This window comes from Anabrus simplex, chromosome 4, assembly GCF_040414725.1.
Source record: "Anabrus simplex isolate iqAnaSimp1 chromosome 4, ASM4041472v1, whole genome shotgun sequence".
NCBI classification, from domain to species: domain Eukaryota; kingdom Metazoa; phylum Arthropoda; class Insecta; order Orthoptera; family Tettigoniidae; genus Anabrus; species Anabrus simplex.
This window is the reverse complement of record NC_090268.1, coordinates 206503637-206528064: the sequence shown is the minus strand read 5'-3', so window position 1 is coordinate 206528064 and position 24428 is coordinate 206503637. Positions and strand designations below refer to the sequence as shown.

The following is a 24428-nucleotide window of genomic DNA, read 5'->3' as shown; positions in this document are numbered from 1 at the left end:
GTAAGGAAGCGCTCCAAGCGCTGCACATATTCAGAAAATCCCAGTCTCAGTCTGATCTACAGGAATATACAAAGAAAAATAGAGAATACAAAACCATATTGAGAGCTACAAGGAAAGATTTTCTGCTGGATGAAGAAAAGAAGCTAATAGAAGAAGCCAAGGCACATCCATATAAAGCCCTGAATGCAAAACAACCTCAATTCCCCAGGGATATACCCATGGAGATCTGGGAAGCGCATTTCAAAGATGTGCTACAGAAGGAAGAAACACGACCGGCACCAGTTGAAGATCACAAGAGCAACGTAAACGTAGAACTGTTTACTGCAAAGGAAGTCGAAAAAGCATTAAAAAAGCTGAAGAAGAAAAAAGCATGCGGCCCTGACCAGATTTTCAACGAACACATAACAGAGAGCACAAATGTACTGACAGAAGACTGGACACACTTGCTTAATAACTGCCTACTAGAGTGCAACGTGCCAGACAAGTGGAGAAGCTCATTACTAAAGGTGTTATACAAGGGAAAAGGAGACATAGGTGACCCTAACTCATATAGGGGCATTGCTTTAGAATGTGCAGGCTTTAAAATACTGACAAGATTATTGACGGAAAGACTATCAGACTTAGTGGACAAAAGATTACCTGAGGAACAACTGGGTTTCCGGAAGGGTCGTTCAACAATCGACGGCATAAAATGCCTACAAAATGATATCGAGAGATCATTGAGACAGAAAGGTGGCAAATTACATGCCATATTTATTGACTATTGCAAGGCCTTCGACCTGGTGAGCAGAAAGCTTATAATAGAGAAGCTAGAATCCCTAATTGGACCTCAAAACTACATATTAATGCTTATAAGGAGTATTCTTGCGAACAACGTGGTCCAGATCGACGACAACAGATCCGTATCCAGCGTGTTAGAACAAACGAACGGTATATCGCAGGGCGACCCACTAAGCCCCCTACTGTTCAACATAGCTGTCTTGGATGTAGTACAAGTAGTTAGCATGAACAACGTCGCGATCTATATGTATGCGGACGACATGGTTCTAACTTCGGAATCGATTGAGCAGTTACAAGTAGCCTTCGACAAATTACTGAAATGGTCTAAAGAGAATGGGCTAAGGATGAATAAAGTGAAAACGGTCATGATGACCTTCAGAAAGGGAGGAAGACTAGCTGCAAACCAAGTTATTACATTAGAAGGGTCAAACCTGCAAATAGTGAACAATTTCAAGTATCTGGGTCTGACATTCCAAACCCATGGCGATGTCTTCTCCATACATATAAAGGAGAAGGTAGCGTCTGCAGTGGCTGCAATGAGCGAAGTGAAGAATATCAGTAAACTTTCGCTCAAAACGGCTATGGACCTATTTAAGCTGAAAGTGACACCCGTCTTGACGTATGCTCTGGAATGTATATGGGACCACCTGAAGAAGAAAGACCTGAAACTATTAGAAAGTGTCAAAGCAAGGTATCTGAAAAAGGCTATGAATCTTTCAAAATTCACCCCTTCCCGCCTGGTGTATGTTCGGGCTCGGCAGGAATACTACATGGAAGAACTTCGCATGCAGTTGCATCTGCCATCTACTGAGGCCTATCAACAATTATTACACGAGCTGCAAGAGAAACGGAAGGAAATATGGGGCGATTTCTATGCGACCGAAGCAATGATGTCAACTGACTGGATGGACTCGAACTACGAGCTTCGACATATAGTTACCCGTCTTGCAGTACATGGGTTTCACCATAGAGTGTGCAGCATGAAGAAGTTCCACGTCCCGGATATACAGTGTCTGTGTGAACTATGCGGTCGGCCATGTGACATATCACGTACTGTGGTGTAATCGACGCGGCTTCTCTCTAAGAAAGTTCTGTGAAAATTAACTACTCCATGCACATTGTGCGAAATTCTATACTAATAATATGTATTTTCACTTATTTATTTTGTTCCATGAATGGCTGAAGATGTCTCTAAGAGGGATGAAACAAGTCCCATTGATGTTATTCTAAAAAAAAAAAAGGAAAGGTGGAATATTCCTCTATAGATCTGTAACACAGGCAAGTTTTATGGCAACAATGGGGTAAGAAAGGGCTAGGTGTAGGAAGGAAGTGACAATCGCCTTAATTCAGGCACAGGTGTACCTTACAGGTGTACAGGTGCTTGGTGTGAAAATGGGAAATCATGGAAAACCATCTTCAGAGCTAATGGGGCTCAAACTCACCATCTTCTGAAAGCTCATAGCTACGTGACGCAATTACGTCTTAAAAACCAATTCCTCAAGAATTGAATGCTCTCATGATCGACAGAATTGAACAATACTTACCTTGGGAGAGTCTCCGTAGTCGCAGATATTTCAATAACAAAAATGTGTTTGGATGGTGCTTGTTTAAAGGGGCCTAATATCTAAGGTCATCACCATGTGTGTTTTGACATGCTCTTCTAACACTCTTAAAGTACCTAGTTATTCAAAAGTAGACACACTTAAGATTGTTTTGGGGTAAAGTGTGACAAAATTGCTGTCTTCAAATATGTACACACTATAATAAAAGCACTCCAGGATTATGAAGTTAAATATTTTAATGAAGTTAAAAGTAAGGGTAATGTGTTATCCATGGTTTAAAGGTAATATTGTCAAGTTTCTTTTACAGTTTGGTGCAGTTCAATATGTGCCCCATTTGTGGCACAACATACATCTAAACCATAATCGACCTCTTACCATATCCTGGCCAGCATGTCTGGAGTGATGGTTGTCACAGAACGGTTAATCATAGCGAGCAAGTGACATAAGTTAACTCAGATTAGATCATAACAATTAACTATCATAACAATTAAATCCATATCTCCAAACATTTTATGCACAATGTGAGTACTGCAAAGTGTTTACCTTGAAGTGGTCGAGCAGCGGCCTGACCCTATCAGAGATAATGGAGATAAGCCATTACATACCAGTACATATGGTACTGTGAAACACAGGGCTGGAGGGGTAATGGTATGGGGATGTACGGCATCTAATGGCGTTTGTAATCTTGTGTTTATAGATGGCAATATGGATAGGGTTCAGTACAAAAGCATATTGCAGAATAACCTCAAGCTCAGTGCTGAGAAGTTAGGCTTAGGAAACAACTATTACTTCTAACAAGGCAATGATCCTAAGCATATATCAGAAATTGTTCGGCTATGGTTAGTATATAATTTACTCTACAGGTTTAAAACCCCACCACAGTCCCCAGAGTGCAATACAAATGGAACATATATGGAAAGAACTTGAAGACCATGTGAGAAAATACCACATTCGGTCCAAAACACATCTGAAGGACATTCTTCTGCAAGAATGGGAAAAATATCACCTCAGACATAACAAAAAAAGTATGTCAATGTGATGCCATAAGTACTTTCTGCAATTATTGCAACAAATGGACATTTTAAAAAAAGGTATCAAATTTCTCGTAAAACTATGTTCCACGTAGAAATACAAGAGTTTAGTTCGTAAATATTCATGCATAAGGTTTATGTTATAACAGGAACTGCTAGTCAGTATATCAAATACATTTGTCACACATTTTCCATTTCTTTCAGCTACTTATTTACTAATTTATATCAACGTAACCTTCAGGTACCAGTCTGTTCCAATACTTATGTCCGTTCACAGTACGACTACTATGATTTGTTGACAAACTTTCTCCTCATAATTCTCTAACCTGGTACAAAGGAAATGTTGGGTTTTCCAGACTATACTGTCATACTAAGGATTATCTTCTTGAAAAAGTCTGTTTTATTCTAACATACAGGGTCTCTCTGATGAACTCACACCGAGCGCATGGTGTTTGTTCTCTGTACTACACCAGCTGCCTCAGTCCAACTTACGTCGCACGCAGCCACCCTGCTTTAAGCATGTATACAACCTTATATGAAATATTACCTTATAAAAGATGCTGGAAGTGTCATCCTTCATAATAAGGGACTCCATAAACACCAATAGCGAGAGTTATGACTGTTCACACAACCATTAAGATAAAACTAGGCCTCATCCGAAAAGAACACAAGCTATGGGTCAAATACAGTGGAACCTCGATTAACCGTTCCTGGAAAATACGTTTTCCCGGGATATGCGTTCAAATTACGTGGTCCCGCGAGCATCTTACTTAAATCACGTTGTAAAAGTCCCACATTATCCGTTCCTCGAAGAAACGATTTCCCGGATCAACCCTCCAGAAATCCCAGCCCCATCAATGCTAAATCCTCGACCAATCGTTTTTTTAATAATCTGTACCTCACGAAAGGACGGCTATGGCATATTTATGGATCTTGGCGTTAACGCCCCGTCATTGCGATAATTAAAGCAAGTACTGTACCAGTATTGGAAAAGCGATCGGCGGTGAACTTGCATAAGGGACCATCTTAGCATCGCATTCGGGTGGTATTGTTTACAGAATCTAGGAAAATCATAAAGCAGAGAGTGGCCACAACAATTGCAAGGAGACACGGCGCATTTCGACAGCTCTGCTCGAAGACGGAACGAGTTTCGTCAAATGTTCGCACTTATAAAACGTACACATTATGTCCAGGGTTAGATGTTTATATTTTTACATTTTTTTCGATCATACTGCTGAACAGGTTTTCGGCACTTTGCTCAGGGCACTGTAGAGTAACTGGGCTTTCAGGCAGGAATCGAAACTGCTCCTTCTTAACACAAATTCAGTATTTTTGATATTATAGTACATGATTATGTTAGCGAGACCAGAACAGATGTTGCACCTTACATTAAAAAAGAAAAAGCCATGGGAGGTCTTGGGATTGCCTATTACTGTTTAGGTCATAATGTAAGACTGGGAATTTTACTTTTCCGTGTTAAAATACCAAAACCCGCAGTCGTTTTATTTGCATACGTCACATTTAAATAGTTGGTATCATTTCTGTACCGGGTGGTACACCCCCACGCCGCTAATTCAAACCTTGCGCCAGTTGAAACTCCTCTACTGGAGGAAGTCTGAACTTTATCTACTGTGTTAATTCTCAAGTTTCTCAGAAGATGTCCCTACTTGTAAATTTTGAAGTTTCTGAACTGGGTCGTTTCCGATGTATTTTTGTTTTGCCTGTAGTAAGAAGTGTGGACATTCCCTTCCAGATGGCACTACTGAAGGACTACAATTATGCACCCTAGTGCGAAGTGAAAGAACTGTGTTTTTGGAGAAATTTTGAATTCATAAGTTTGTTCTTTGTTAAATTTCTTTCAGTTATTGTTTAAGTTGGCAATATTAACCCTTTCTTTCTGCCAGTTTTGAAACTGGCCAATCATAATTTTCTGTAATTAATTTTCCACCAATAAGGTGTTTCTTCATCTAGTGTAGGGGTTTTCGTGGTTAGCCAATAAAATTCTTGTGGGAGGGTGTTCTCATTCCTGAAACGCCTCGAACTTTCCACGAGGGTATATAAACTGCTGATTTTCGGGTCTCCGCGCCACTTCAGTAACATCTATCAGTGTGTAAAGTACGTAGCAGGGGGCGGGAAGCGCCTCTTTCTTCGGGCAGCAGTGCAGCCACCAGGTAATGGCCGTTTAATAACTTCTTTTCTTGCTAGCTCAGCAGTTTAACTCTCGGGGCAGGTCCGAAGCCTTCTACCATGTAACTTTTCCCCTAAAATGTAAAGACACCTAGTATCAATTCTATCTTTTAAACTACATATTGGGATAGAGAGTGCTTAACCCTCTCGATCTCCCACTCATATTGCGTTGAGGTGAACTTATTTTCTCAACCGTTTCTTCCTTAATGTAATGTAAATTGTCTTGTTCTATAAGTCACCTCTCTAGTATGGGATTAGCCCTTGCAGTAACGGCCTAGTGCCAAGTAGGTTTTATATAAAGTGTATTAGGAGTGCAAGAACGCCTCCTCTCAAGTTGGTATTTTAGAGGCCATGTAATTGACCTGTTTCTTTACAGAATAGGCCTCAGTAGGTTGGGTATTTTTACCCCTGTTTTCATGTCCTTGGAGGACAACTTGAAAGTGGAGTTTGGTGTGGCCTTTGATAGGCTCGAACTTAAGAGCAGGTTGCTCTTTCTAAAATTTTGTTTTCTGCGCACCTCGAGGAGGCCTTACTGTGTAATTGGGAGCAAGTGCTCCTGGGCATGATAGGGGTCTTCTGCCCCTTTGTTGAATTCTATATATCGTAAGGTTGGGCTTATAGCTCAAGAATTGTGTGTCTGGCTCTCGGAGCCCAAATCCTGTAATCACTGTAATTGTACATTTTCGAATTGTGTTTCGGCTACTGAGTACCTGTTCTATTTGTTATTTCTTAAACTTGAAAAGAAAATATAACCTTGTTAAATTTTATCTTAACTTTAATTTTGTATTTTGAGACCTGTTCACCCCCGCACCTTCTTTCACCTCTGCACATCCACTATACTCCGTAACAATTTCCAACTCGTACTGACATGTGCAGCAAGCACGCTTTCCAGATGACCTCAAGGTCACGAATAACCGTAATTTCTGAAGTTTTGATGATATTTCTTTTATCTTTCCAATTTGATTGGATTTGTGACGGGCAGAATTGAATATAATAGAGATGAGGAGATTCTGAACGAGTGATTCAAAATGAACGAATCATTGCACTGAACGATTGAATCATGATTCAGTGAACAAAATGAATCGACTCGTTTGTGAATCGAAATCTGAATCGAGAGATGGCAGCCGCAACTCGTTCCTTGGTTCCTCTTTCGTTCTGATTCATATCGCCAAATCAGGTATCCACCATTTTTGAATCAGTGACTACTTGTGAAGAACGACTCTGTTATTTTTTATTTAACCTGAACTAAAAGTCCGGTCCACAAGTCAAATACTCCTAACCTAACCTTACAGGATAAAAATATATTTTTTTAATAAGAAATGATCACGTAGTTTCAAGTCACACACTTCATGGAACTTTAATATACACTCAACTTCCAGCTCGGTGTGAAATGTTAGGGTTAAGTTTACCTCAAGGTTCCCGTTCACGTTCTTGTTCTCTGAACTAACGTGTGAAACATGGCCACAAAAATGTTCATATCTACTATAAATTTCAAATTCAATTCTCGTATAGTTTCGAATGGTAGCTACTTAAGTTTGGAAAGGATTAGTCAGACAGTTGTGTAGCATTTTTCGACTGTATCTAAAAAAAGATAATACTCTTGTTAAAATGCTATCAATTATTATTATTATTATTATTATTATTATTATTATTATTATTATTATTATTATAACTTGAACATTTCACTTCTTGTAACCTGTAAACATGTAAAGCAGTAACAGTTATAAAGAACATAACGGAATGGTTCATCGTGAGTCCATGGTTTCGCTTTCGGCTCTCCGTCACGTGGTACTGGAATGAACGAATTAAATGAACGAATCAAATGAACGAATTATTTTAGTGAATCGGTTCAAATGAATTGGTTCTTCTAAAAGAATCAGATTTCCCATCTCTAGAATATAATGTATTCGAGAACTTTTAAGAATCGATACTTACATTCGAAACCGTGTTTTCGAGTTCATCATAACCTTTAAAAGTCGCTGTAGGCCTAATTTGCGCGGTACGAGATTTCCAGAAACTGACTACGAACAGTATACCGGAGACCAAATTACAATGAAAGATTAAGAAATGAAGGGATTTCGCCATCATATTGGGTGCTTTTGTATCTAATGTGCTTTATTTTATTAGATGAGAGAATTAAAAACTACTTGTGGTCGATTGTCGTTTGACTTGGCGTTATTAGGTTTTTCGAAGAGTTTGGCTAGCCTAATCAATGTTTCTGAATTGAAAGAAGTTATCACGGGAAACTGACGAAGATTCCGCTGTAAAACTGAATATAAAGTATCGAGATTTTGAACTCGCTTACCGGTAATTAATGCGGTTTCGCGGTCTAACATGCCTGCCTCTCATTCAGAGCGCCCGGGTTCGATTGCGACCAGGTCAGGCAATTTTACCTGGATATAAGTCTGGTTCCAGGTCCATTCAGCCTACGTGATTACCTTTAATTGTGGAGCTATCTAATGGTGAGATGGCGATCCCGATCTAGTGAGCCAGGAATATCGGCCAAGAGGATTCGTCGCACTGACCATGCGCACCTCGTAATCTGCAGGCCTTCGGGCTGATCAGCGGTCGCTTGGCAGGCAAAGTTCCACTGGGGCTGTAGTTTGGTTTGGTTTAGGAGTTTTGGTAAGATTATAATTATACATATTTCATTTTTGTGAAGTTTAGCCAAATTGTTGATGGTTTTCATTCATTCCCGAATTTTCCGTTTTCCCGTGTTGTACGTTTTATTTTCATGGTCCCTTGAAAAACAGAGAATCGAGGTTTCACTGTAAACGATCATTCAATGATGCAAGACACCACTCACAATATCTCGTTCCTATGGTTGGATAAGCAGGTTTTAAACAATGGTCCCGTGTAAACCTGTACGGTTTGATGTGCAACAGCTTTGTAGCTGTGTGTGCAGAAGAAACTGAAACCCTTACTTTTTGTACTAATTTTGTGAGCGATTTATTCGGTGACTGTTCAAGATGTAATCCAGCTTTTCCTCTGTTAAAACTGCACGTGTGCACGCACTTTTCTTATTGAGCACTAAGGCAGTAGTTTCAAATTTATTTAATAATAACGTTATTGGCTTTACGTCCCACTACCTACTTTTACAGTTTTTGGAGGCGCTGAGGTGCCGGAATTTAGTCCCGCAGGAGTTCGTTTATGTGCCAGTAAATCTACCGACACGAGTCTGACGTATTTGAGCCCCTTCAAATACCACCGGACTGAGGCAGGATCGAAACTGCCACATTGGGGCTAGAAGGCTTAACCATCTTGAGCCACTCAGTCCAGCCCAAATTTATTTACAATGACGTGAATCTGTGCTCATGAAGGTGGCACTTCACCAGGAAATTGCTGAACAAATGCATCGGGTACCTGTTGAGCCGACTCGTACTTAAAATAACTTTTACGAAAATACGGTGTTGCAATGATAACTGCCTTGCTATGTTAACAGCTGCGATTCAGACTGGCTATTGATGCTAGGTCGAACATGTGCACGCTCCTTGCAAGGTCAAGAGCTATACGCATGCCTCCCGTACAGCTGCTTAGGTCTGGGAGAGTTAAAACGCCGCTGGACAGTTTGGGTTTATAAGAGAGACCCTGTATAACAAACATTTTAAAAGGTGTATATTTTATTTTTCTTAAGTCGAAAGCACACGGGCTGCTTAGCCAAGGCGATCAAGCTGTGTTCGGTTAACTAGAAAGATGTGGATTTGTTTCCCTGTTAGGAAGTCAGCCAATTTACCACAGAAATTTCTACTTTTGCAGAAGCACATGGTCATGAGATTCACTCAGCATATAATAAACATTAGAACAAGGCAAAGGCAGCCAACCCCACCAAGTACTAAGGATATAGATAACGTAAGCCTCAAAGAGTCTTGACAACCTGTACAGGGATGGTTTTACTTTTGCTAGTGAAAGCACAACCTTTAAATCATATTTGTCCAAGTGTCTCCCTCATTAGATAGGCACACGGCAACATTAAATTCCTCTAAAGTGACTAGCTGAATCTTGTAGAACTCTCCAACTCAAACATTACAGATGCACACGCACACCCTTACGAAGTCTCATATGAAATATCAATTAATCCTCTGCATTCTTATATTTCCCTCTCATATGCTTAGGGAGCGGTACGACAGCTGGGCAAGGTAATTGGCCAGGTATTTCACATATGCAGTGCCTATCACATCCAAACCCAAAGTTGGCTGGATTATCTTTCTTCTCCTTTGCCTGCATTTCAGCACCAAGCTCCTCCCTGGAACAAACAGAAAGAAAACACTCATGAAACCAATGTTATAACAAAACATTTTCCAGATTAAATAGGCAACACGCATGAACACATGAAGTGCACCTAATAATCTAGCAAAATGTGACAGCCAAGATTGAGAAAAAATTCTTCATGTAACATAACTCCATACACTGTTCTCACTTCGTATTTCAACCAATTGTTATTTATGATAGCTGAGAGCTATCGGCATACTGTATTCTTCAAAACACACGAGACAAGTTACAATACTACATTCAGAGTGAAAGAGCTGTCAAATGCATCGAAGGAAGGAGAAATGTCGTATTAGCACCGTTATCAAAGTGTTGATTGATATATTGATTGATGTTTGTTGTTTAAAGAGGTCTAACATCAAGGTCATCAGCCCCTAATGGTACGAAATGAGAACTTAAAAGTCCAAAATCCTCCACTGACCAGAATTCAAAGCATGAGGATGAAGAATGAATGGATGGATATGAATCTAAAACTATCAGTGGATCCGACCCACAGTGCCTTACGTGCACAGAAGCTGGCAAAAAACAATAGTATTACTGACCAAGGGACTGCTTCTATAGCACGATGCTGAATCGATTATGCTTATAGTCGAAACGGGTCCATAATCCAGGTCATCAGCCCCTCAATGGTATTTATCGCTAGGAAAGTAGAACCTTGCTATGTGTAATGTTGCGGTACTTATCAAAAGTAGCAGATTCGCGGTATTCCACACATAATGGTACTATTCACAGGTAGTGTAATGAGCACATGTAACACAGACCTATGGTGTTTCGCACACAATGCGGCGCTATTTGCAGGCAACGCAAACCTATGGCGTTCCTCACATAAGTGGACTAACCACTGGGACTCATACTATCCCATGGAATTCCTCACATAGTGGAAACCGAGCATAGGTAAGGCAGAACCATGGTGTCGCTAATCCCATGGTGTCGCTCATATAGTGGTACGAATCACAGGTAATGTAGGACCCACCTCCTGATTCACACTCTGTCGCTACTAATCACAAACCTATTGCGGTACCCAACATAGTGGTACTATGCGGAAGTAAATGCAACCCATGGTGTTCCCTGCATGATGGTACTAATTACAAGTAGTTTTATGGTTCTAATTGGATCATCCCTTGGTCGCCCCTTACGACAGGCAGGGGATACCGTGGGTAAATTCGTCTGCCTACCCCCACCCACAGGGGATGTGTGTTTGGTCCGCGAGAGGTATTTTATATCCCTCAAGTCCGCCGGCAAGCCAGTTAGGACCCCCCTATCCGCCACCTGGAACACGCCACGTGAGAGTATCACCTCTCCCCCTGCTACGCCAGCGCAGCAGGTTTGTTCGTGGCTGGTTGAAGGAGTAACTGCGTCTATCGTAGGTGCAAAGTCCACTGTGTGCATATCTTCATTAGCCAAATCATTATCACTAACATATTACCATCAGCCCTGTTGAGGTATAAAATTCTCATCGTCACTCATTGTGTCTATGAGCCGGTTCTACCACCTCCAGGTAAAGTAGCAGGTAATTTGCCCTCCGCATAAAACAATATTTCCGTCCGACCATTCCCGGGTAGCGCTGTCGGCAGCATAAATCGCAGTTACCCGGCGCGTAAATTATCAGCCTCTCGAAGCTGCCGATAAACCTTTACCTGCTGGGCAAGTCTTGAGAGCTGAAAACTGTTTATTGTATTTGAAGCTCCTTGCATCTTGTTATCTCAAGTTGTTGATAAAAAACAAGATACAATTACAGCATTTGGGATCGGTATTGCATTGCAGTAAGTAAAAACTCAGCAGGATACACTAATTTAAGATTGTAAGTCATGGTATACGTAATTTTGTTTCGTAATTCCATATTTTAGGTTAGCAGGTTTTAATCATGGATGAGCTTCTTGAGATTGTTGATCTTGTGGATCTTGTTGATTATGACGATGAAGAATCCAATTAGGCGTCCCCTACGCCGGATACGAGAGAGACCACATCATTTCTGTATCTGGACTGACGCCAAGTTTTTTTTGCAGATTCAGGCTTAAAAAGCCGACTGTGCTCTACCTATTGGGATTAACTGAAGATGAACTACGAAACGCCAGTGATCGGCAAGTTACGTTACTGTATTAGTAGTTCGACACAATTCTTGGAGCCACACAAATATCACTCAAGAGATTTAAGAATCGACACTATATAGTGTTATTCTGAAGTGAAATTTAATTACAGTATTTTGAGAACTTGTTCAGCGAAGATGGGTACCGTACACATTCGCAACAAACTGAGATTTATGGAAAGATCAAACATTTAGCTTGTTCCCTTGCTCATATTTTTGTTCATGTTTGTGTTGAATGATTTTTAGGTTACATGGTTCAAAAAGGACAGGTTAGGTTACAGCTTGCAAGGAGTTGGTTTTGGTAGAGTGGTGAAAATTGAGTGGTTCCAGGATTCAGATTATTTAATTATTAAATTACAACTATTTTTGTCACTGTTATGTGCTCAGATACCATACTTTAAATTATCCTAATACTCACATGCCTAATAAGTTACATTTTGTGCTGAGGAAGCCTGTATATGAAGTATGGATACCTATTTTCCCTTGAAATCAAGTGTATCCTTTTCCTTTTTTGTAGGAATTTTGCAGTCTCACCTATGAACAGCCTATTGCTAACATTGCAGTTTTATGCAACTGGGACAGTGTTCCTAGCAGCTGGTGATTTTAGTGGTGTTAGTAAATCAACAGCATGTTCAATTGTGAAACAAGTCACCTGGGCTATTGCACGGCTGCAACCTCAGTTTATTAGAATGCCACACACGGAACGTGAAATCCATAGTGTACAGATGGAATTTTACAGGATTGCTCGATTTCCCAAAGTTGTTCGGGCATTGGACTGTACTCATGTAAGGATTCAATCTCCAGGTAAATATGCAATGTTATACAGTAGTATTCTCCATCTACACATTACTGGTATGTAAGGCTACCTCACTTGTTTCTTCCCTTATCCTATTTGTTGCCCTTTCACCTGTTGTAACTAATTTCATGTGAATTTAGATTCAGCAATTGTCCATCTATACAATCGCAAATACATTACCATTATCCTTTTCTCCCTGTGGTTATTATGTTTCATTGATACTGAACATGTAGGCCTGCTGAAATATTTTCACATAACTTAGACCAGTGTAATAGCCTGTTGCTACTTATGAACTGTTGTGGTGAATCAAGGATATACGTTGGTGTACAGCCACAAATTACAGTGAGCCGACATATTGTTCACAATATTCTCTTACCGTTTCCATCAGAGAATACCACTCATCCAAAGCTAAGTTTACTTGACCTTTTCAAGAAGTCCTTAACAGTATTTAACATCCCAAATTACACTGAACGGATTTACCCCATATAAATATAAATAAAATAAAAGAAGAGGCTTATCATTCCAAGTACCTGATTGGTTTCATAATTTAACCATGATAATTGTAATTCTTAGATACCATCTGTACAGTATAGTGTAATTGTACATCTGCTATATCTCTGAACTACCCTAAATGTTGTTGCTGAAGAACATGGTAAGCTATCAATTTTCAACTTATATCAACCCAGCATTATGTTCTAGGATATTGTCAGATTTATAAAGTACTTCATGCTGGTGAGCAATATATTGGAGAAAGAACATATTCTCACTGTTCGGACAACAGGGCTCTTCTGAGGCCAGTGATCACTGGGATGAATATTGCAGACCTTTCCTCACCTAGGCCTACTTATTTTTACAAATAAATCCTAGAAACTGTCTAGGAGCCTCCGTGCTCAGGCGGCATTGCGCCAGCCTCTTACCACTGGGTTCCGTGATTCAAATCCTGGTCGCTCGATGTGAGATTTGTGCTGGACAAAGTGGAGACAGGACAGCTATTTCTCTGGATACTCCGGTTTTCTGCTAGATGAGGGCTTCATTCATTGCATTCCTGACCCGGTAGAATGACTGTAAACAGGCTGTAGATTTTCAATCCTAGAAACTGTGTAAACTTGGGTTGCCGAGCAAGAACACCTGCCACACTGACAGTTGGCGATGAAGCTCAGATCTTAATTTACTGTGCTGCAAGTACACAAACACTTTTAGAATATCGCATAAATATTCCTGCTCTGATATAGCCTTTTCCAGAGTCTAGATGTAGTACTTTATGAGAATGAGTTCTTTGATCTAGATATGCCCAGCCTATGGAATATGGTGATATTGGAACCTTAATGCAATGCTGCCATGGGGAAAGTGTGTCTCATGATTACATTTTGAAGCTGTAAACATTCTCTTATTTGTTTCTTAACCCCTCCCAACTCCCATCCTCAGGCAGTTGACCTCCTTTCACTTTGTACTTGACATGCTGTTAGTGGTCAGACTGTTTCCCACTGACCTTTGTGGTTTCCTCTACCACCAAATAGCTGCTATACACATTGCAAATCCTAGATACACAAGTCACTCAGCACACTATCACATTTTTACTAGGGCTGATCATATGAAACAAGCAATATCCTGCATTAGGAAGTCTATCAAGTGGTATTTATTACTAATTGGACTTGTCAGATCTAAGCATGCTTGTTTCATCTTTATCCATATATAGTCTAACAAAGATGTAACTCAGTATTACATCTTCTTTAATATTAATGCATATAATTAATGTTTGAGGACCAGACTCCGTATATAAAGAATAAGGTTCTTCCCTGTAAAGGCACTGCAACTTTTATAATAGTTATAAAGTTGTGTGCATTCACAATTTGGTATGCAATAAGCAGCTGAAGAGTACGTATTAAGAAAGCTATTGTCTCAGATTTCATTCAAGGCGATCATCTGGATGAATCAGTTATTGTATCATACCTTATTATTAGAGGCAAAATGTGGGGTATTACAAAGCAGTTTTTGTTGTATATACAATATTACTGACAGAAAGTAACAGGTAGGTTACTCAGTATAGGGCTAATACTGTTGTTACCTTTTTAACAAGCAGTCAATACAATGCAAATTAAATCATATATTCCAGATGAAATTTTTAATGGCATCTTTTTAATGAAAGAAACTGTACTGCGATACCCTACAAGGCCTTATAAAATACAATTTAAAGCTTTGTACAACCACAACCAATCCTTGACATTAGAGGATAGAAAGCTCATGCTAGTGTATGTTAAACAAGTTAGAATAGTAAATATAGAAAAGTTAGTAACTCCAAACGACAAATAGATGTGATTTCCCTACAGATTACTTAACCCAATACCTAAATTACATCTTTTCCTTTTTTTAGTATACCCTATCCTCAATTACTTAAGACGTGCAGTAGATGTGGGAAGAATAAAAAATGGCTTGATATTAATGGCATTTTCTTTTTCATTTGCAGGGGGTGATAACGCAGAATATTACCGGAACAGAAAAGGCTTCTTTTCACTCAATGTGCAAACAGTTACATCTTTGCAAAATCCGGGATATTGTCGTGCGATGACCTGGATCAGCCCATGACCAGGTTGTTTTCAATAACAGCCACTTGAAAGCCAGACTTGAGAGGAATGAATGGAGGAATCTTTTAATATTGGCAGACAGTGGCTATGAAAATAGACCATATTTAGTAACACCATTCGCTAATCCCAACTCAGCCGCCGAGAACCTCTATAACGAAGCATAAATTAGAACAAGGAGTGTTGCGAAAGACAATATGGAGTTTGGAAACGGCGATTTCCAGTACTATCTCTGGGAATGAGAGTGTCCCTCGAGAAAGCACAAGCCATTGTCGTTGCTACTGCTGTTCTGAACAATATGGCATGTGACAGAAGAGAAGACGAGCCACAAGTTGATCCTGACCTTAGAGTTCTCGATGATAACGTGCCAGTGATTCTGCATATGCACAACAATGAACAAGGAAATGTATGTTCCCGACAGAGGCTTGTGAACGAGTATTTTTCCCAGTTGCTAAATGAGGGGAGATAATCTGCAAGCTTCTGTGAATTAGCCATGCACCTCTACAATCTTCTCCATTTTTCTCCTAAGTAACCTATCCTCTATTCCCGTATGTCCCAACCACTGCAGCCAATTTATGCATACAGCTTCACCCAAAGAGTTTATTCCTACCTTAGCCATTAGTTCCTTATTCTGAGTATCATACTGCCATTCTTCCCACCTGATTGTGCTTGCTACTTCCAACTTTAGCAATACTGTTTTTGGAAAATGTGGCATTCATAGGATTCTAGCAAGTCAAAGCCCTTTATTGTACCATATGTAAATATCATAACATTATGTAAGTATTTATTAGAATAGTGGCATTCTTGTTTAATTTTAGTAGCGCTTTATCCTGCACAATCGCTATTAAGCAGGTTCATCAACAGCTGATGATGACTTATTTACAGGTCGAAACTGATACTGTCTTTTAATGTAAATATTCTAGACACTTTGTAAAATAAGGTAATGATTAGGTGGACAACTCATCCTTCATACTCGTGTGCAAAAATTATCAATACGGACATGAAGCTGATAGATTATAGATCCCTATGGGAATCAACATCTTATCAGCTGATGGCCAGGCAAGCATCAATTTTTGGAAATGAGACAAAGCATTGGCACTGCCGGTAGCCCCAAGTAACCTACGCAGTGGCCTCCACGGTATGCATTAGCCATGCGTCTTGGTGGGTATGCTGTTTACCAACTGATGAGCCCAACTTGGCACACTGAGTGAAACGCTGGTAACCAGGAATGAGTTAGCTGGAAAATTTATAAAATTATAATGTCCAATAATGGGCCAACTACACTGATATTATGAATAAGATATCCTGAGTCCACACAGCCTTCACTCCTGTTAGTCTAAAAACATACAAATGTCAACCAGGCAAGATGGCCCTGTGGTTAGGGATGTGCAGCTGTGAGCTTGCATCCGGGAGATAGTGGGTTCGGACCCCACTGTCCGGCAACCCTGAAGATGATTTTCCATGGTTTCCCATTTTCACACCAGGCAAATGCTGGGGCTGTATCTTAATTAAGGCCAAGGCCGCTTCCTTCCAACTCCTAGCCCTTTCCAATCCTATTGTCGCCTTAAGACCTATCTGTGTCTGTGTGACTTAAAAAAAAAAATGGGACTTGGTTCCAGACACATCAACATCACTAACCTTCCCAGTAAAAACCTTCAATCTCCAGCAGTAACCATTGCCTTGAACCATGCCTGTGGTCCCCATGAATATCTTGTAACTTTAGGCTGATTTTACATTATTTACGGTCAGCTGTGTATGAGCCAATAATGGCTGCTTCCCTTTCAACTGAAAGACTCGTGAACTTAACCAGACCCAATGCAAGCAGATAGCACCTCGTGCGAGATCTGTCGTCAGAAGCATTTGTTTCTTGCAGAAGTAGGAATCTCTCTCTCTCTCTCTTTTTTAACATAATCTGCGTTATGTCTTGAGATGGAGGGGAAATGGATAGCTATGGTTTTCTTCTCATTTAGGCGGTGTCTGAGCCATTTTAAATATATGCTACGGGACTCTCTTGCTCATTTCGGGAGTGTTAAATTATTTATCTGTTCAAGTAATTTTAGGTAACTGTATCCTTTCATTCTTTTCCTGTTTTGACGTGTTTGCCATGGCTATCTAAAAGATGTGTCTTGACTTGCATTTTAATTGGCTCGAGCCTACTTTTAACTTTATTTAGTGTGTGTTTTTGGTATTTTGCACTGTCACAGGAATGATGAGGGTTAGGGGCTTATACGTCCTGTTGCGAGTTGTGTGTAATATAGTTGAATATCCATGTGGATCGAGACCGTTGTTTTGTTTGCATTATGGGCCTATGATGCATTGCTCGAGCCTGGAAGTCTTGATTCTTATTGCGATTGTTTGCTGGGTAAAATTCATGTCCACACGAGATGCTAATTCGTGTGGTATGAATACATGTTGGCAGCAAGGACGTATAACTTTGTGACGTGTTTGGTTTGGGAGAGAAAGGCTTCCTATTGTAAACCTTGTACATTGGTTTATTTTCTGGACTAGGAAAACAGCTTAACTGATCAATGACTGCTTGGATATGCCTTGCCGGTATGCTCCTTTGGTTATGATTTTGACATTATGGGTCTCTGTATGTGAGCGAGTGTAGCTTGGAAATGGGACATATCAGCTGTTCAAACAATTTTCCAGCCTTTTAAGACTTCTGTTCTTGTTGCAGGTTTTTCTGCTGTTGATTTATTTTTCTCTATTTTATGCATTGTAAGCATTAACGGTACTTCTTTATCTGTTTAATTAGAAAGTAGCCAAGGCAACACATTTATTATGGTAGTTTAAGATTTTCATGTTCCGTTCTTTCGGCACATGACATTTTGTTTAAACCCCGCCTCTCCCATCCTCTTTTTATTTCAGCTATGACCTTTTTCTGCTCCTTTTTGTTCTGTGGAGATAGTAGTAAAACAAAAAAGAGGGGCCCTATTGTCGTTGCGTGTGGGAGGAAGATTTTATTGCCTTGATAATATATCAGTGTCAGAAGAGAAAGAAATACTCATGCATCATTTTGGGTCAAAGCTTGACATATTGTAAGTGTGAAGCAGAAGAGTCAAGTCAAAACGTTGTACTGATGATAAAGATTGGTTTTTGGCAGAAGGAAAGGTAATGTTGAAATATGTCTTGACATAAGTTGAAGAGGGTCTAAGATTTTTGCAATATGAGTATGAAACATTTTAAATTTTGTTTCTTTTGGTTCATAAGGGACACTATCTTTGTTTTATTTTGCCCCTAGTTTAATTCTACTGAGCCTTTGCTTTTTTCTTGTATCTCTGTTTTGATGTTATTTTACACAATAGCCTCCTACCTTGACTTTTGTTTTCAGAGGTACGGATCTAGCTCCTGACAGTACTTGGTCATTTTCGGTCGGGTCTGATATTCAACACAATTAAGATTGTATTTGGGCCTTTTGCGTTTTCACTGCGTCGATTATACTATATTAGTCTACTCAAAAAGAAAAAGAAAAAAGAAAAGGGGAGGTGGTGCAGTCTGATGAACAAACCTTGTAGATTTTTATACCAAATCTAGCTCACTTTGATGGATTGTATCATATATAACAATCTACCTTTGAACTTCAAACTTTCATCGATGCAAACTTTTTCACCAGACATGTACACTCTCTGAAAGATGTCTAAAAATAATTCCATTACAGGTCTAAATTTCCTGAGGTTATCACCCTCTGTACTCTGAGATTCAGTGGAGAAGTGGAGGAATTTGATTAATGGCATAGTTTCACCAAATATTGGGGTCTCTAGTAACCTGCACTTGGACCAATTATCCTGTAATGACTGCTTCCTATCCTGAGATGTCAAAACACAAAGGGAAAATGTGCCTTAATTCCATCAGCAGTAACAGGAAACTAGTGCTTTTCTTTATAAGAATTATTCAGTCCAGCATCCTCGGCAGGAGATTATGGAAACAAATTAGCATAAGCACTGGTTTTCATGGTTACCTACTACCAAAACTGTTCAGTCAGGAATACATTCACAATATCTAATTCACTAGGAGCTTCACCTAACTGTCTGAATTACAGCATCAATTTCACCAATAACACTGCAAGTACTATGCTGTGGAAAATTACTTAGGTGCTCCCACTGCCACTTATATTCATCTGAAATACAACCAGAAACAGCCGGTGATACACTGCCGGCAAGCCCAACATTCAATGGCGTTCTTGCCAGTAAAAAAGTTTTTGATGATGATGATTGTTTCAAGGGGCCTAACATCGAAGGTCATCGGCCCCTAATGGAACGAAATGAATGACATGACACATGAAGTTAAAATTTTAAAAAGTATCCACTGACTAGAGTTAAAAAAGAATGGCGATGAACAAAAATGAGGGTGAGATTAAAACATTCAGTGGATCTAATACGCAATGCCGTATGTTCTAATAAAATAAGAGAGAATACAGGAAAACGAAGGAATAAGGCATTGCCCAGTAGTACAGATATCAACACATAATTTACATGAGACGTTAAAATAACACATTAAAATGCGCAACACAAACTAAAATGAAGTCAATGAGATAAAAGCGCAACTGACATAAACAACACTAGGACAAAGGACATCATCACACACGATAAAACAGACCGCTATCTCTCATAAAGCGGATGACGAGGTCTGCTGACTGCTCGTCATCTCGCAAGATAAGGGAGATTGTACTCGGAACGGTAAGACTACGGCGCAGATCGACCAAGTCCACACACTCCGTAAGGATGTGTACCACGGTAAGATGGTCGCCGTAGGTACACACCGGAGGGGGTTCTCCTTTCAGTAGATGGGAGTGCGTCAAGATACCGTGGCCGATCCGAAGGCGACATAAAACCACGGCTTCCCTCCGCGAAGCCCGAAGGGAAGTCCTCCATACCTTCGTTGTTCCTTTTATAGCTCTCAGCTTATTGGGAAGTGGGATGGCCTGCCACTCCATCTCCCAATGAGACATAACCAGATGTCTCAGCTGAGAGCGAATATCACTTGCTGGAACCTTGAAAGGCAACGGGGGCAGTGTAACTGCCTCATTGGCAGCCTGATCTGCTAACTCGTTTCCCTCTATGCCCATGTGGCTGAGGAGCCACACAAACGTAATTCTGGTACCGGCATCCGAACACCCGGCCAGCAGGTCCTGGATCCGCTGCACCAGAGGGTGCCGAGGAAAAGAGGTATCAACAGACTGGAGCGAGCTCAAGGAGTCAGTACACACGAGAAAGTGTCGGCGTTCATTGTACAGTGCGTACCGCAGAGCTCCACAGATAGCATAAAGCTCCGCTGTGTACACACTACAGGTTTCCGGGAGAGCAGAAAGGAACCGATCATTTCCAACAACGAACGCACAGCGCACCTTCGTATCTGTCCTTGAACCATCCGTGTAAACGACGACTGAACCTGGATAGCAAACCAACAACGGACAGGTAGAGCCTCCGATAAATCGAATGGTCCGTGTCTCCTTTCGGGCCAGTGTGCAAATCCAGGATGATTTCAGGTCGTCGTACAACGCACGGAGGTACCCCACTTGGTTGTCCGACAAGGCAAGGAATCGAAGGTACGTCAAACAATTCTTAACTGCTATCCAAGCGTATCCCAACCGGCCGCGTCGCACGAGGATAAGCAGCGTACAACAAACGGTTGCAATTGTTGAACACGCAGGGATAGATTGGATGAAGTGGAATCTGTCGCAAATTTGCAGCATACGTAAGTAGGAGTTGCTGCCACCTCAGGTGTAAAGGAGGCACACCAGGCTAGCGATGGTGCTTGTATGAAAAGCTTCCGTCTCCAACCTAACCCCGCTGTGGTGGATACTGTTCAGCTTCGCAAGAACGCTTGGTCTTGCTGAGCCATATGCTGCACTGCCGTAGTCTAACCGGGATAAAATGTATGCCCGATAGAATCGCAGGAGCACCACGCGGTCAGCTCCCCAATTAGTGCTGCTAAGAAACTTCAAGATGTTAAGCCTCTTGGTGCATTGCACTTTTAGCTCCCGCACGTGTGGCTCCCACGATAATTTACTGTCAAAAAGGAGCCCAAGAAATCGGTAGGTATCAACAACTGGAAGAATTACATTTCCCAGATAAAGCTCAGGATGTGGGTGAAGAGTACGTTGACGACAAAAGTGGACAACGGAGGCCTTTGCGGCAGAAAACCGAAAGCCATGTTTTAAGGTCCACTTCTCCACCCTCCTAATAGCTTGCTGTAATTGTCGCTCTGCGACTGCCATACTGCACGACCTATAGTGCTGAGCAAAATCGTCCACATATAGCGACGGTATTACTGCTGGACCAGCAGCAGCGACAATACAGTTTATGGCAATCGCGAACAGAGCGACACTAAGGACCGATCCCTGTGGGACTCCATTTTCCTGAACGTGATATTGCGAATATGTCCTCCCTACTCGGACACGGAATAGACGGAGGGACAAAAAATTCGCAATAAATACCGGCAAGTTACCTCGGAATCTCCATTGATGCAGGACTGAAAGGATACCATATCGCCATGTGGTGTTGTAGGACTTCTCTAAGTCAAAGAAAACAGCTACCAAGTGCTGTTTATGGAGAAACACATCCTGGATAGAGCTCCCCTGGTGGACCAAGTGGTCAGTGGTGGATCGAGCGACTCGAAAACCACACTGGTATTCGGACAAGAGTCCTTGTTTCTCCAGACACCATACGAGTCGGCGATTTGCCATCCTCTCAAATAGCTTACACAGGCAGTTGGTAAGACAAATCGGCTTGTAACTTCCTGCATACTTAGGATCTTTGTCAGGCTTGAGGACAGGAATGACTATGCCCTCTCGCCACTGAGACGGAAAATCACCCTCCGTCCAGATACGGTTGAACACACGAAGGAGATACAGTAGACTATCATCACTAAGATGTTTCAACATCTGGTTGTGGATGTTGTCCGGTCCAGGAGACGTGTCCTTGCAAAGCGCTAGGGCGCTGCGGAGTTCCCACTCCATAAAGGGCACGTTGTAGTCCTCTGAAGCTTGAGAGGCAAAACTAAGGTGATGACGTTCTGCCTCTCGCTTCACAGCGAGGAAATCAGGATGGTAATTCCCGGAGCCAGATACATCCGCGAAATGACTGGCTAGATGGTCAGCAATCAGGAGGGATTCAGTGACAATATTGCCTGCAGTGGAAATTCCCGGTACAGAAGATGATCCTTGGATACCCGAAATCCATCGAAGCTTAGTCCACACTTGGGATGATGGAGTATGTGACGTCATAGATGACACATATCTCTCCCATGAAGCCTTCTTACTTTGACGAATAAGAACTCGCGCTTATCGCGGAATTTCTTGAATGTTACCAAGTTGGCCGCAGTAGGCTGTCTACGGTAACGTTTGCGAGCGCGACGGCGTTCTTTGATAGCTGCTGCTATTTCTTCGTTAGACCAAGGAATGAGCTTTCGGCGAGGAGTCCCCGAGAAAAACGGAATGGACTCCTCAGCAGCAGCAAGAATAACTCAGGTGATGTAAGTTAATTCCTCGCCAACGGTCTGCCTGATATCATCGTTAAAGACAGCTAACGATGAGTACTTTGGCCAATCAATATGTTTCAAAATCCATCGAGGGGGAGCCTCGACGGATTTTTGGTTCATCAAAGTAAGAATGATGGGAAAATGGTCACTGTCACAGAGATCATCGTGTGTACGCCACCGAAACAGTGGAACCAACGTTCCGCTGCATAGACTTACATCTATGCGAGAATATGTGCCGTAACGCATACTAAAGTGAGTTGGCTCCCCTGTGTTCAAAATACATAAATGCAGATCTGTTAGTAGTGCTTCCAGCTCTCTTCCTCAGGGGCAAGGCGTCTCAGAGCCCCATATGGGGTGATGGGCATTAAAATCGCCCAATAAGGGGGAGGGTGGTGGAAGCTGAGCTATAAGATCAGCGACATCATTGATGTTCAGATGCTGGCCTGGTGGAAGATAAACATTACACACTGTTACTAAGACCGGCAGCGGAACGCTAACAGCTACAGCCTCGAGGGGTGACCTTAATGGAACCTCTTCGCTGTAGGTATCAGAACGTACAAAAATGCCAACACCACCGGATGCCCGGTGAGCATAGTACCGGTCTGTCGAGTATAGTTTGAAATTCCTCAAGACCATATGATGACCAGGTCTGAAGTTGGTCTCCCGAATACAGACTATACTCGCTGCGTACTCATTAATGAGCTGACGTAACTCAGCAAGATGCCTGTCATAACCATTACAATTCCACTGTAACAGTGCCATAGTGTGGACAATAGAAGGAGTGTTAGGTTATGAGCGAAAAAAACTCGTTAGCGTAAACACTATCTAATTCTACATCCGTAGATGTACAGGACAGCGCGACATCCATCCCGTCATCAAAAGATGGCAGGGGTGCCGCCCAGAACTTCCGACACTTTTCGGGCGCGAGGGGGTCCCCTACGAGGAAAGCGCGCAGGTTTGGGAGCAGGAGTGCCTCCTGGCGCAGACTCATATCCCCCAGATGGGGGGCATGACTTCTCTTTCGCAGGGGAAGTCCGAGAGCGCTCAGAACGGGCGCTCTTCTTCCCCTTCTTTTTTTAAGGTCTAGACGGGCTGGGAGATGGTTTCCCAGCCCTGGTCGACGATGCCGCCTCCGCCGGCTGGGGCACGACTTTCGTCGACCTCCTAGCGGGGGAGACTTAGTCTTCCCCCCTTGCTGTGCCGGCTGGCAACCGCCAGCCTACACAGACTTGTGGTTGGTCGAAGGTGGGGTGGTCTCCCCCTTCGAGCTTTGACTATTTGCGACGTTGCTGGGAGCAGCAACAGTCGCCTTGGGCGCAGGGGTCTGGACAGGTGTCGAAGTTGTAAATGACGAACCTGGAAGACTCTGAGCTATCAAGCTATAGTCAAGAGTACGGGCAGGTGTATTCGTAGAATTAATCTTACGGCGCACTTCCTGGTAAGAAAGACCATCCAGGGTCTTGATCTCCTGGATCTACTTCTCACTCAGGTATGTCGGACAATTCTGATCTCGAGGAGAATGAAAACCGGAGCAGGTAGTGCACTTGTATGAAGTTGTGCACTCCTCAGCGCCGTGAGCTACTCATCCACATGTACCACATACAGCCTGATTCGAACAGCGAGATACCATATGTCCGAATCGCTGGCATTGATAGCATC

At 41.7% G+C, this 24428-nt stretch overlaps 1 protein-coding gene across 1 annotated transcript in view; it reads right to left on the bottom strand.

Moving 5' to 3' along the window:
• Positions 1–3488: 3488 nt before the first annotated feature.
• The window catches only part of mRpS25 (mitochondrial ribosomal protein S25), a 95843-nt gene continuing 74903 nt past the window's right edge, over positions 3489–24428 (bottom strand). The window contains exon 4 of the mRNA XM_068227204.1: positions 3489–9803. Coding sequence (XP_068083305.1) covers positions 9632–9803 — 172 coding nt within the window. The 3' untranslated portion in view covers positions 3489–9631. The remainder of the gene's footprint in view (positions 9804–24428) is intronic.